Source organism: Bactrocera oleae, chromosome 2 (genome assembly GCF_042242935.1).
Source record: "Bactrocera oleae isolate idBacOlea1 chromosome 2, idBacOlea1, whole genome shotgun sequence".
Taxonomy (NCBI): domain Eukaryota; kingdom Metazoa; phylum Arthropoda; class Insecta; order Diptera; family Tephritidae; genus Bactrocera; species Bactrocera oleae.
The window spans coordinates 56,847,082-56,860,765 of NC_091536.1; the positions used below are offsets into that span (position 1 = coordinate 56,847,082).

A 13,684-nucleotide genomic window follows, 5' to 3' on the forward strand; every position below is an offset into this window, starting at 1 on the left:
TGACGGCCAGGAAGGTTTTGCTGTGTGTTTGGTGGGATGGGCAAGGAATCATCTACTGGGAGCTGCTCCCCTATGGCCAAACGCTCAATTCGGCCCCTCTACAGGCCATCTTTGACCAACAGAGGCCGAATTGTGTTCCATCAGGACAACGCCAGGCCACATACGTTTTTGGTGACTCGCCAGAAGCTCCTGGAGCTCGGATTGGAGGTTCTAATGCACCCACCTTATAGTCCGGACCTGGCACCAAGTGATTACCATATTTTCCTGTCCATGGCGAACGCGCTTAATGGTGAGAAGTTGGCCTCAAGAGAGGCCTGTGAAAATTGGCTATCCGAGTTTTTTGCCAATAGGGACGCAGTCTTCTACGAGAGGGGTATAATGAAGTTGGCATCTCGTTGGAACAAGTTTACGAACAAAACGGCGCATATTTGACTTAAATCGGACAAATATACACAAAGTTATCTTTTCTTGAAAAATCAATAATAAACCGAACAAACTTTTTACTTTACCTAATATTTATCTCATAATTCTAAGAACAGGGCAACATTTTAAGTAACGTACTCTAAATGAAGTACAATTAAAGTATGTTATGAAACAGTTTCTGACGTAACATAGAAATAACAGAATTTAATGACCTTAATGTAACGAAATCTAAAAGCTAACACAGAAGTATGTTCAGAAGAACGATAGCATACCTATGTAAGCTTAAATACAGGGATGTTATGCATGTACCACAACGCGACAAGAGAGCTTTGAACTGCTGAATGCGAAGTAGCGAGTTCAGATGCTCTGTTTATATTTTATGCTGTGAGCGGGCAAAACTAAAGCGCACTCAAGAAGCACACACATACACGCACTCGTACATGTGGCAACCTCACGAGTGTAAATGCTCAGCATGTGAAGTAAAAGCCGAACGCAGCATCAGCTGAGACGAAAGGCTGACACTTCAAACGAACATTAGCGAATGCATGCAAGATACAAGCCGATGCGAAACGAAGGACAACTGTGTTGGCCAATATACAAATAGGCTGCTCAATCAGGACAGCTGGAGCAGCTACTCAGTACATTTGACACTTCAGTCAGTTCATAAACTTGAAACAGTGTAGTAAATGAAGACGGAGACTGTGTGTGAATGCCAAAAAATGGGCGAGATATAAGTGAAAATGCAAAAGGATAAAATTATATTACTACTTGCAGCGAAAAAATCGAAAATTTCATAACTTGTCGATTAACGTGAAGAATCAGTGTTATCTATTCACTAGCCAAAGTATAATAGCCATTAAAAAAACAAAAGTGTAGTGGACAACGTGTAGGCACATGTGAACGTATCGCTGTGAACGTGTGTTTGTGCTCGTGTGCGTGCGTAAATTCACAACATAGAATAAATCACTAAGTGTCAAAGGTCAATTGGATGCGGAAAATTTATAGATATGCTGCGTTTCGGCAATCATTTGGGAATGTGAAACAAAGTAAACTACTTGTATTAGCAAAGTGCCTCGACGACTAAAGGCACGCAATCTTTGAAAGATAAGCGTAAATGAAAATCTCAGTTATTCTTACTTTTTTTGTTTTTGTGATATTGTTGTACTATCCAAGCATGCACATGATCGCTAATAATACGAGGAAAGTCGTGTAAGAACCATTATTATCTTGCTGTGTGCGTGTTGCCATTAACAAGGCAGCATAAAGCACATAAACTGTGTGTGTAGTACAAAGCAGCAAAAAAGATCTCGACAAGTCTACACTGGATCAAGGAAAAACGTTTTGTAATCGTAGTAAAGAAAATAGTTAGAAAACGCTGCTAAACCTTTTATACACATCACACACGGCGACGTGAGTCGGAAAGTAGAGTGAGCAAAGATAGTAAAGAAGAAAATATATATATGTATATATATTTAAAAGCATTCAAAGAGTTTATATAACATTTGAATAACGGTGAAAGCGGAATGAAAGCTATAAAAGCATTATGCGTTAAAGAAACACATTTAAATGAGTAAATTGAACAGCTTAATGTTATATTCAAATGTAGGGAAACATTTGAAATTATATGTTCGAAAGCAAAAGTATTACGAAAGTTTGCCGTTAAACTGTCTGCAGAAAATCGTAACGAACCTTATCATATACCATACTCGTATAGCTAAAGATATATAAATTTAAGTACAATAGAAAAACTGAATATTTAAATTTTTAATAAGGCTACAAATTATACATATAGATAAAAGATATATTAATATTGTAAATGGACATTGAAGTTGTTCGTTAGCTTGACGTCGGTCCAGTTTAATATTTATAAGAGGCCTAAACATGTCCCGAAAATGCAAACCTTCTTATAATTTTATTAAGTTTAATTGATTCGGCATTAAATACTAAATATGAATATGTATAAAAGATTTTTTTCAAATACGGTATGGGGACGAAACTTATCTATCCTACATATAGGGCATATTTTATATCAAAAATCAATTAAATTTTAACTGAGGGGAGACATACGACAGTAAAGAAACTGCACTTTTTTTTTAATATTAAAATCGCTCAGTTAAAATCGATCAGTTGATATAGAAATACGAAAGCTTGGATCGATATCATAGCTTGTGTTTACTTATTTTTATACCTTGTTGGATGCTCCAAAAATTACAAAGCAACTTGTAACCCCGTAGGTGCCCGAAACGTGTAGGTACAATTAGCTAGATGAGAAATAATATTCCTTTTTTATGTAATCGTGACGCTTATCGAAAACAATATTGTAATATTTTCCATCTGCCTGAAAAGGCGAAAATGTTGCTCCTACGCTCATATAGGACATGTTCCATATGAAATAAAAAATAATTATGAGCAGATAGTTTTATAGACCCTCACATATAGTTATGGAAATTTTTGCCTTATTATTATTATGGCTTAAAAAATGCCATTCAGGCACAATCAAAGAAGCGCGAAAGCAGAATGAAATAATTTGCAAAATTTTTCAGAAAATCGCAAGCCAAGCAACATAGCGTGTGCCTTTATATGAAAATATAATATATACAACAGCTTATACAATGCATGTAAAAATAGCAACAACTAAGCTGCGCTCAAGGCCATGTAATCTTATGTAAATTGTTTATTTACATGCGAGCGAGATTGGTTTGGCGGCAGATGCCGTGTAATAGCAGATGATATGCGTTCGAGAAAATTAGCTTGCACGTATGTGTGAACTTGTATTGCGAAAGCATTTAAGGAAATGGAAATTTTTGCTGGCTCACAAACAGACATATGAACATATTTGTAATAATTTCCGTTGAAATAATTATTTGCATACACGTGCATCATGGCAATAAAAAGCTGGGACAAAAACTAATTATTTATCCTCTCTGGTCTCAAAAACGGCTTTTCGCTTGAAAGCACATTCTAACCAGTACAAAGTCAGACATTTTTTTACAAAAGTAAATTTAAGAATTATATAATATGTATTTATATTAATTAATGATCAGCATGATGTTCTGAGTTAATTTAGCCATGTCCATCGTCCCAGTTTTTGAGATATCGCTCTGAAGCATGTATTATTGTTCAAGGCAACGGTGTATTCTCCGAAGAAATAGTTCTGATCACACTATAGCATGTAGCAGCCATACAAACGATCAAAATTAAGCTCTTGTAAGGAATATTTTGTATTTTCGAAGATTGTATAGGTTTGGTTTAACCGGAGTTAACGTTGTTCTTGTTTTTTTTTCTTGGAAAAGCTTTAATGCAAGCTTATAATACTCCAGTAGTAGTCCAGTAATGGTCATCAAATTAATCATTTGTTTTCATGTGGAATTTCATATTTTCTCAGCAAAGAAAAAAAGACTAGCTGCCAATCAAATATATGGAAACAGACTCATTTCGGTCATTCTAAAAACTAGTACAAAGTATTTTTTCAAAGCACCGAAATTAGCGGCTGAACTAGAACGTGACGCATCCTGTAGTTTCAACAAATATTAAAGAGGTCTTAATTGCGGCGTAATTAGCGTCTTTTATGGAGATTGACCCCAATACGGATTTAGTATTGAGTAAAGAACATTCATTCGATACTAAAAATAATTGTTTTGAATGATTGGTTCGGTGTTAGGATAGAGTACGAATACTCATGTAAAAAGGTAATGCGTAGCAAACGAAACAGAAGCAATATGGTCAATAAAAAATTCAGGGTACACAAATAATGATGGTTTAGAATTATTAAATTGTAAATCAAAAAGGATTAGTAAAGAGAACAGTAAGAAAAGAGCACAGTTGATACAGTAGCCAAAAACCTATGTTTGGATAGTACTTCAAAGTTCTCTGAAAAACACATTATGAATTCTATATAATAGAATTATAACATAATGATGCAAATTGAAAACAGCGCTGAAGAGTGAAACGAAAAAGTATTACCAAACCCACTTTAAAAGGCTTTGGTGACATTATTATCCATGTGTAAATAACATCAAACATGTATTGCAAACCAACGACTAATTAAAAAATACAATAACTGGCTTATATATTATACAAAGTTTATTAAGTAATAGTTACATAAATGCTATTCTTAAAAAAGAAATAAAAAATATGTGTGATAACTGATAAATAAATATTAACAAAATTGAACCATCAGTGAGTGGTCACCTAAAGCAGGAATAAATATTAATCGTACATGCAGACCATATTTGAAGAAACGTGGATTGCATAATTTGAATTCTCTCAACTCTTCCGCTCTTGCTCCCACAACAGCTGTAAGTGTTACGGCCTCAGAATGAATATCGAGCAGCTTTTGTATGGCTTCATTCTTCTAATCGCGGGTAAGTCGCTGCTTTTGTCCACGATTACGCGTTCTACTTTTGTTGCTCTCATTTTTAATTAAACACAAGTGTAATGAAATAACATTTGAAATTTCTGGTATTCTTATTTTATTGCCTCTTTCAATACCAATTTAATACAGATTCTCTTTGTTCAATGCTTTAACTGTTTTCTGTTGAAATTCTTATGATTCGGATTTTTGTAGCATTGTCCTTGGGGTTACTGAGGATATTTTATTGAGTTATAGTGCGATTCTGCGCGCGAACAAACAAACACACACCACACGAACACTTCAACAGAGCAGTCTGCATGTAAATGAGCGCATTGTTTTCTTATTTTGTGTAATCTTAGTCGTAAACAAAAAATATAAATAAATAAAAACATAAAAGCGGTGCAGTGAGGATAGACAGTAAAAGCTTATTTGTTTTTACTTCTATATAGAACACATTTACCTATGTATTTATTTATTAGGGTGTCTCCTCTTTCTTAAGTGGTTTTTGTTTCCAACTTCCCTGAAGTTTTAGTTTTTTTCCAAAACAATGGAACAAAATCTTTAGTTTCAATTTTAACTATGCCTAAATCACATTTCTTTTCCCATTTATATAATACTTTGAGTAAGTGACAAGTGACAATTTTTCTACAAAATTTGTTGCTCTACAAAAAATGTCCTGTTGATTTTTTTCATGAAAACATTCATTTAAAAGTTGTACCCAGTTATCATTATATTTCCAATAGGGGTATTCACACCAGCTTTGTTAATTCGTTAGTCGATACTCGGTAGTTTTTTCCGTGCATTTTGTTTTTGTAAAATAACAGATTCTACCGAGTAACGAAGTATCAGTGCGACAAGCTGGATTGCTTTTTCGTTACTATAAATTGGCTGTTTGTGTTGCGTCGTAGTCTAAAAAGTTCATTTGACTCATTGCGAAAAAATACTTTTTCTACTCGCTACAAAATAATTTTAGAAACATTTTTCAAAAATAAGCCTTCAATAAAATTGAATCAACTGTTTTGGAACAAGTAAAGGGTTTCAACGAAATATCAACTAACCAATTACCAGACTAACATGTGCGGTCTGAATACCCGTAATGTATTTCATTCATTCAACTAATTTACCCATTCCGTGTTTTTTATAGAGCTGAAAATTTGGTATTACATTATTATTCATTTAAAGTTGAAGATTTATTTATTTTGGAGATAAAAAATTTATTGCAACAGATAGAATAATTTCATATAATTGTACGGGAAAAATATGATTTCAAATTGAAAATAAAGGGTTGTTTCGGTTGGATAAGTCTTTTCATGACAAAAACTGAAACCTAAAGAAGCGTGTGCCAAAAAAATAAACAAGTTGGGAAATAACGGACACCCTAGTATTTATATAAACACATATGTAATTTTAATCAAATGAAGGTAATCACCATAAGGGTACAGAGTATGAAAATAATAAAATACAAAGCCGTGAGAGCGAACTAGAGAATTTTTTTTCTGTTCTTTAGAAGAATTCATTATACAATTCCGAATCCCGTTGATTTGTAAGCAAATACTTTTTAAGAATTTTACAGAAATTTAACTCATATACATTAAAATTTGTTACTAAAAGTATATTGGGTAGTTTCGCTTCACTATACAAAGTTTAAAGAGCGATCAGAAATATAATGCTCCACCCATCGATATTAAACTTCAAAACACCATTGGCTTTGTCAATGTTGGTTGGGTTGTTGTTAGTGCTTGTAAGAAGCTTACGAAGATGGCTTAGGTTGTTTTAATTAAGAATACAAAATTTAAGGGCGCTAATCTGATGACGCGTAAATATTTGTTTAAAATAGAATTCTGACCATGTATTAATATTTCCTTACAATACCTTGAAATGCAAGCATATTTTACTGAGAGCATTTTTCCCAATGTTGGGTATATTATAATCTCGAAGAAGAGAATTTTTTGCTCTAAATTCTTAATACACACAGAAACTATATCCTATATTATATATACTTTACTTGTGCATTGGAAAAAAGTTCAATTTTCATTCCAGAAAAAATGCTCAGACAGTTGGTGGTCCAGTTTAACGCAAGTACTTTCAAAGAAAGTAGAAGATCCACTTATATATAGGCTTAGTTCGGGTGAATTGGTCCATACTTTAAAGACTTCAAAAGCGAACTAGAAAACTTGGCTATTGCCAACTAAGAGAGACACGCTCATATAACGGTCAAAATAGTTACCTTCAATATAATTCGTTGAAAAGTAATCTGCGGCGATGTAGTGATGTTCATTTTTTCTCGTGTAAGAACGCCTCAAAATTACTTATACGATATTTGGAATAGAGGCCAGACCTCAAAAATACTTAAATAATTGGTTAAAAAAAGAATAAACTAATCAAGTGATTTCGATGAATTATACTTATTCTTTCCACCTCTAAGTAGTTTTACAAAACATTTCTTAAAAAAATTTTATTCTTCGATTTTGTTTTTTAAAGTGGAACTTTCTCGTACATGTGTCGCATTATGTAAATTACAACGAAAATACCAAGCACTATGAAAAAAACAATATCCAACCAAACTCTTCTTCTTGTTCATCTGCATCTGTAGATAATGAAACAAGAATTAAGGCAGAAAAATTATAATACTTAATATCGGCTTCGAACCCTGCTCAAATGTTTTTATCGCAGAAATTATTTTATATTTTTTTAGCATAGTTGATCACAAATATGGATATTCTTTTGTTATGTTTGTCAAGTTGGCAATTATTTATTTGCTTTGTTGGTGATGCGCCTTCGATTATGAATGGAAAAGTTTTTGCAATTTTTTTACTGTGAATATAACTTTTATTGTCAGCAACTCTCGTTTTTTTCTGAAAGTTAGTTGAAATAAATTTAGGGAATGTATGTAGGTATTCGTTTATTCGTATGTTTGTTAGCTTTCGATTTTTATTATTTTTCATTCTTAAAATGCTTCTATATCTCTTTACCTTCAATAGTCAGTTTGTGAATATACTATTTTAACATAACTTGTAAAAGCAGACTAATTTTATAGTCGCTTTGTTCCATATTAGGTGTTTTTGATTTTATATTGTGACAATAAGCATAAATATGTATGTCGTTTACATGTATATAGCTTACCCTCTTTTAACGTTTTTGTATATGAGTGATCGAAGAACAAGCGTCGCACTAAAGATTTTTTGAGAAACATAAAGCATTCTTTTTTAATAATTAAATTTCTATTTATTTCGGCTTTAATTTGTTTACCGTGAATTTATATTTGTACGAATACTAGAGTCAAGAAAATAAGTCAAATGTACTACAATGCCGCACTTAAGATCATACGACTAACAAAAAGTACTTTCTCTTCAACTTATAACTTTTTTTCGTTCAGTTTCTGTACCTACAACACATCGAATGGCACGAGAATACTATGGTACCTTACTGAATAGATATGAAAAACAGTTAAATTAATTTGGAAATATGGAATTACTGTTTCATAACTGTGTCTTATTTAACTAATCAAATATTGCTGAAATTATTATACTAAGGATTCACTATAGTAACATTTATTTTGTATGAAGCCATTTAAGCTCTTCCATTCCTGCAATACTTAGTTCTGTGAATTCACCTTAAGTTTTAATATTCAAAAAGGGGCACAATGTACTTTTAATTAGGGTAGTAAAAACTTTCGGGACAATAAAGGGTTATGAAGTAAGCAAAAATATTATTTTTAAGGATTACCAAAAATATTTAGTTGATCAAAATAACTATCAATGATTTTCAAATAGTTATTGCGAACACATTATTCAATAAATTATAAAGGTTTCCAAGGATATATACATATACATACACACATCGAAATTAGTTAGAAAAGCAATCTATTATACGGCGATCTGCATAAAAAGTTGCGTATACGCCTTGGCAGACTAAGTAAGTACAAAATAATAATATTAAGCAAAAACTGTTTGTGGAAATTTTTTTGAAATTACACGGGGGGTCTGATGTCCTGCAACAACTCAATATATGTCGTTTTCGGATCCCAAATAGAGGTCAATTAACTTGAATATTTATGTAGTTTATATGTATATAATTGCCTTTGAAACACAAAATAAATAAACAAAGCTCATAAAAACATAATTTACGTCATTATCTATTTAGTGAAGTTAGTTTGATAGTGGTTTCTGCTGAGTGGAAGATAAACTTTTCTGCAGAGCTACAAGTTTTAAAATTACAGAAAGGTCGATTTTAACGGTGAGTTGCGTGTACTTTTGGGTGAGTTACTGATTTTTAAGATGTTCCGATAAAAATAAATCAAAATAAGTTTTTATAGCAAAACTAGTACTTTGACCCGTAATATTACAGCCTGAGTCAACTCTAAAGGTCAAATTTGAAGATAACTCACTTTCTGATAAATTTGCCTAGAGAATAAATGTGCTTTCCTATAAATATATACAAGTAATTATAATTGAAGAGCGCCACCTTATTGTCTCTTAGTATCTACCAAATTTTGTATATGCCCGTTCAACAAAAATTGTTCTCGAATAGCATCGCAAATGGTACTGACGTTATTACTCTGAATCAATAGCTATAATTTATTATATATTCTGGGGCTTCTTGCCTCCAATATTGCAACCTCTTTGAAATCAATACTGTTCTGTCTGTAACGTTAGATATGATCAAAAAACTTAAATGCACCAAAGAACACATTTGGAAATGTTATTTCGCACATTTTTCCGAGAAATTAATACTAAGACTTATTCTAGTTCAGCTTTGATTGGATGGAAAGGAATGGACCAACAGTTCTAATAAATAGGAAGGGAATAAAAGTGTGGTTCGAATGCTTTTTTAAAACTTTTATAATTTTTTGGGCAAAGATAGTGAGAGATCTGTGTCAAGATCAAGCGTTTAATTTTCAATGCATGAAACTAGACAGTTATATAAACAGATATATGACTATAGATAATTCAATTAAAGACAAACTTCGGGAGAGCTCAGAATCACTTCTAGAGTGCTTGTAGACGAAGTGATATAGATGGAGTAATACAAAATATGTGGCAATAAACAGCTTATCGAACTTCTCATCAACCATCAATTTACTGCGGTTTTACGTTTAGCAATTTATAATTATCAACGACCACTCCAAATCGTCCTCACCCAGTAACAAATGCGAAAATTTTCTGTAGTTGTTATTTTAATGACGCTTTGTAATGGCAATAAATAACGAATTACCAGAGTTGCGAAGAACTCTTGGAAACAAAAAGTTAAAATCGATGCGCTGAAAATGCAAGCGGCGAGAACTTCGCAGAAATAAATCTTCAAGTTAGGAAAAAATTCATCGAAATATCATTTAGTGCTTCGTCAACTATTGTTGGTGAACTTATATAGCTACAGTTACTATAACTTGAATGCAACTCGATTTCTTGCAGCTCTTCATACAGCTGCTGCTTCGTCGACAGTGTACAACTTCGCCGGTTTGATATTATGCCTAAGTAGAGTTTAAAGTTAAATTGCGTTTAAAACGATCGTAATTAGGAATGCTGCCAACGGCGTTGACGACGTTAACTGGCAGTTGGCAATGAAAAATAACGGAAGCGCCGAACAAAAAGTGGAACACTAAAGCGAAGAGAGCAGCGTAAAAAATTGTACGAAACGCTAGCGTTGGAAAAGTTGTTAAAGTTCGAGCAATGGAAATGAATTTAAATGCTACAATCCTCCACCATTAAACTTGTACGCATCCTCCGCTGCCTCTTCACCCCTATGCACGCCAAGTAATGAATCTTGGCCGTTGCTGGTGCTTCAAACGGAAAAACTCCGGCATTCAGCCGGTCTGGCAGTGCGGCAGCGAACAACAGCCAACAACAAGAGAAAACTATGCAAAATGCCATAATGACTTTGGCGAAAGTTTGCCAACTCCAGTACATGCGCGTAGACACGCACACAGCCGCACAAGATATAATCGAGCGGCAGCGAATTAAATTATTTCGTTTTTCATAAATAAAGAGCAGATATAAAAACTTTAAAATATTTTGTAGCAGCGACGGAAAAGGAGATATGTAGATGTCTAAAATAAAAGTCCCATTTCCTAATAACATAACCCGGTTTTTAACAAAAAAAAAAAAACAAACTCCGTCTGAAGCACAGATGAAAACTACGTTGAAAGAAACCATAAATTTCGTAATTTAAATTATATGAAAAATGTCAACTATTACATTTAACAAGCACATACAAACGCGTCGCAAAAATATGGAAATATTAGTTTTCAACAAAACGTGACCTAGAAAGCTTTGTGTGTGTTTGTGGTCTTGATTGTTCAAATACAGATGGAATTTATAGCGAAAGTTTTTAAATCTGTCACTTACATGCTTACAGCTACACAAGTGATGTACACGCCCACATCTCAATTTTGGGTTTTACTCATACAGATAATACATATATATTTTCATTAATAAATATATTTGTATAAGTCTCTAAATACACGGCTACAGTGTTAATAATAAGGAGGGATAGCGTCTAATTTTATTTTATATTGTTTAGATTTCACAATTATATCATATAGCTGCCATACAAAAAACGATCGAATTATTATATGGACAACTTCTTTATAGACAAGATATCTTCACAAAATTTGGCAGGGATTAATTTCTAAAGTAAGTTTAAATTTATTTTATTGTTTTTTACAAAACTTTCTTATAATTAAAAATTAAACTGAACACTTAACTTAAGATTTAAAAGTGTTTGTAACTACGTAGTCTTGCGCTCCATGACGTCTGTATCGTATGGCTGTTTAACTACGAGTGAGTTGTAGAAATAATATTATACAAGATAAGTTCTTACAAAAATCCAGATTGGGATAATTGTAAGAATTTAACAGTTTTAACGGTTGGGAGATTCCCTCAAATGCAAAGATGGGAAGAGAAAATGTAGAATTATGACATATGAAATTGTGCTGCCAGATGTGTTGTGTCCCCACAGTAATTTTAACTCCTTAAGTTTTAAATAGATTACAATTAACCATCGATTGATATATAAATTGAAATGAAATACGGAAAAAACGAAACGGAAAAGTATTGTGAAAAATAAATGTTAAAAAGACGAAATATCAAAAGTATATTGTCAGTACAGTTGACAATTATATTGAAGTACTGAAGTATTTAATTATGGATGTAAGCTTAGGTTCAAAGCAGTTAAATCCCGCATTCTAAACTATATTAGTCCTATTCTTAAACATAAATGAACATTTTTTGGTCTTTAAATTATTAAACTCGGTCAGATTTGCCACGCCACTGGTGTAACTTTTCTAGAGTGGGACTATAGATTCCTTATCATTCAAGAGTTCTCACCGCCATCATTTCTGAAGAAAGTGATCTGTCAAAGGAAGGCTATGGAAAATATCCCTCTACTTGGATCACACGTTATTTCAAGAAAAAACATTAACTATACGTCTATCACTGGTTAATTATCCAAGTACGTTACCACGTATTTATAGTTTTTCCAATTTCTTAAGGCTGAATTGATACACTCTAACCGGAACTGTAGTGCACGTGTGATCCTTTCGAATGCTTCGATAGTCGTAACTTGACGGTTATTAATAGGTAAATAAAATTTCACCGTCAACACACAAAAATTAAGTATATTTACATTTTTCAAAATTGTTGTACTCCAACCCGATGTTTGTGCTAAAATTTTCAAATGTAATATTTGCAACAAGCTATGATTTCATGTAACAGTAATAAGTATGTTGTTGTAACATGTATAATATTTATTCTAGAACACCAAATTTAGACATAAAATTTTAGTTGCAAATGAAATTGAATTTCCACAGTTTAGATTTGACAAAGAAACCGATGAATGCCACATTTTGTGTACGCATCAGTGTGTGTGTGGGTACGTGTAAATGTGACATACATTTTGCTATCAAGTACTAAAATCACAATTTGCCATTAATGATCTATAAACAAACACATCCAAATTCTAGGAAATCCAGCAACGATGACTGTGGCACGATTAGAATAAACATATCTTAAAAAAACTGAATTTTGAATTGTCAACGTTGACCAGAGCAAAACAAGTACCAACACATACGCATGTATAGATATATACATATATATATAATATATGTATGTATATACTTATCCAATTTATCCAAAAACACAGTTATTATTTAGTGCAGAAGCTGTCCAGAAGTCAGTAGAAAATATGCTTGGGTTGTGTGCATAAAAAATTTAAAATTTTCCGCATAGAGTATGTCGTATTTTAATTGCTAAAATGTATCTACACAAAATTTTATAAAATACCCGGTAGGAAATCAAGCGAGCTATTTTTCGACGTTTGTAGCTTGCGCATTTTTCACCAACTTATATTTGCTGATTTGAAATAAAATTTACATTTAAGTGTCCCATAAGTTCCAACAACTGTCAGGTAATAGCTTTTTCGGTTCTTCAAGCGTTAGTAAGTTGCGAATCGAATACATTATACCAGTTCCTCAAATAAATGGGCAATACTTGCGATACGACCTTGCGCTGACGCATAGGCAATTGTGTTGCGATTCGGAAATAACACTTTAATAACCATATCAAGGAGTACTAATAGTTTAATTTAAAGAGATCTCTGCATACCTGCCTGTAAAAGAGAGCTGCGTTCAAAGATTACCAGTAGGATAATTCTCTTGTTAGGTATGTTTTTAATACTTAATCTCGTATCTTACTCATTAAATTGACTTTTTAAATAAAATCTTCACATTTTGACCAATGTATTATTTGCAAAAAAACAAATATATATAGTTTTATAACTCCTATTTCTTGGCTCCCTCTGTTGTTGCTTTGAGGCTCTCAGTAACAGTCTTTGGTCACAAATTTTCCTACCTGCTATAATTTTAAACAATAGAATTTTTTCACAACTACATATGCTTAACTATTACACACA

General features: G+C 32.7%; 1 protein-coding gene across 4 annotated transcripts in view; it reads left to right on the forward strand.

Annotated features, from left to right (window-relative positions):
- Positions 1–1,079: 1,079 nt before the first annotated feature.
- The window catches only part of beat-Va (beaten path Va), a 32,112-nt gene continuing 19,507 nt past the window's right edge, over positions 1,080–13,684 (forward strand). For 2 of the 4 annotated variants that reach the window (XR_004975523.2, XM_070113220.1), the window contains exons 1-2: positions 1,080–1,533; positions 4,358–4,787. Coding sequence is in view for 3 of the 4 variants with exons in the window: in XM_070113220.1 (XP_069969321.1) it covers positions 4,742–4,787 (46 nt within the window). In the remaining variant the exon portion in view is untranslated. The other 2 variants (XM_070113221.1, XM_014240532.3) reach the window with 2 other exon arrangements.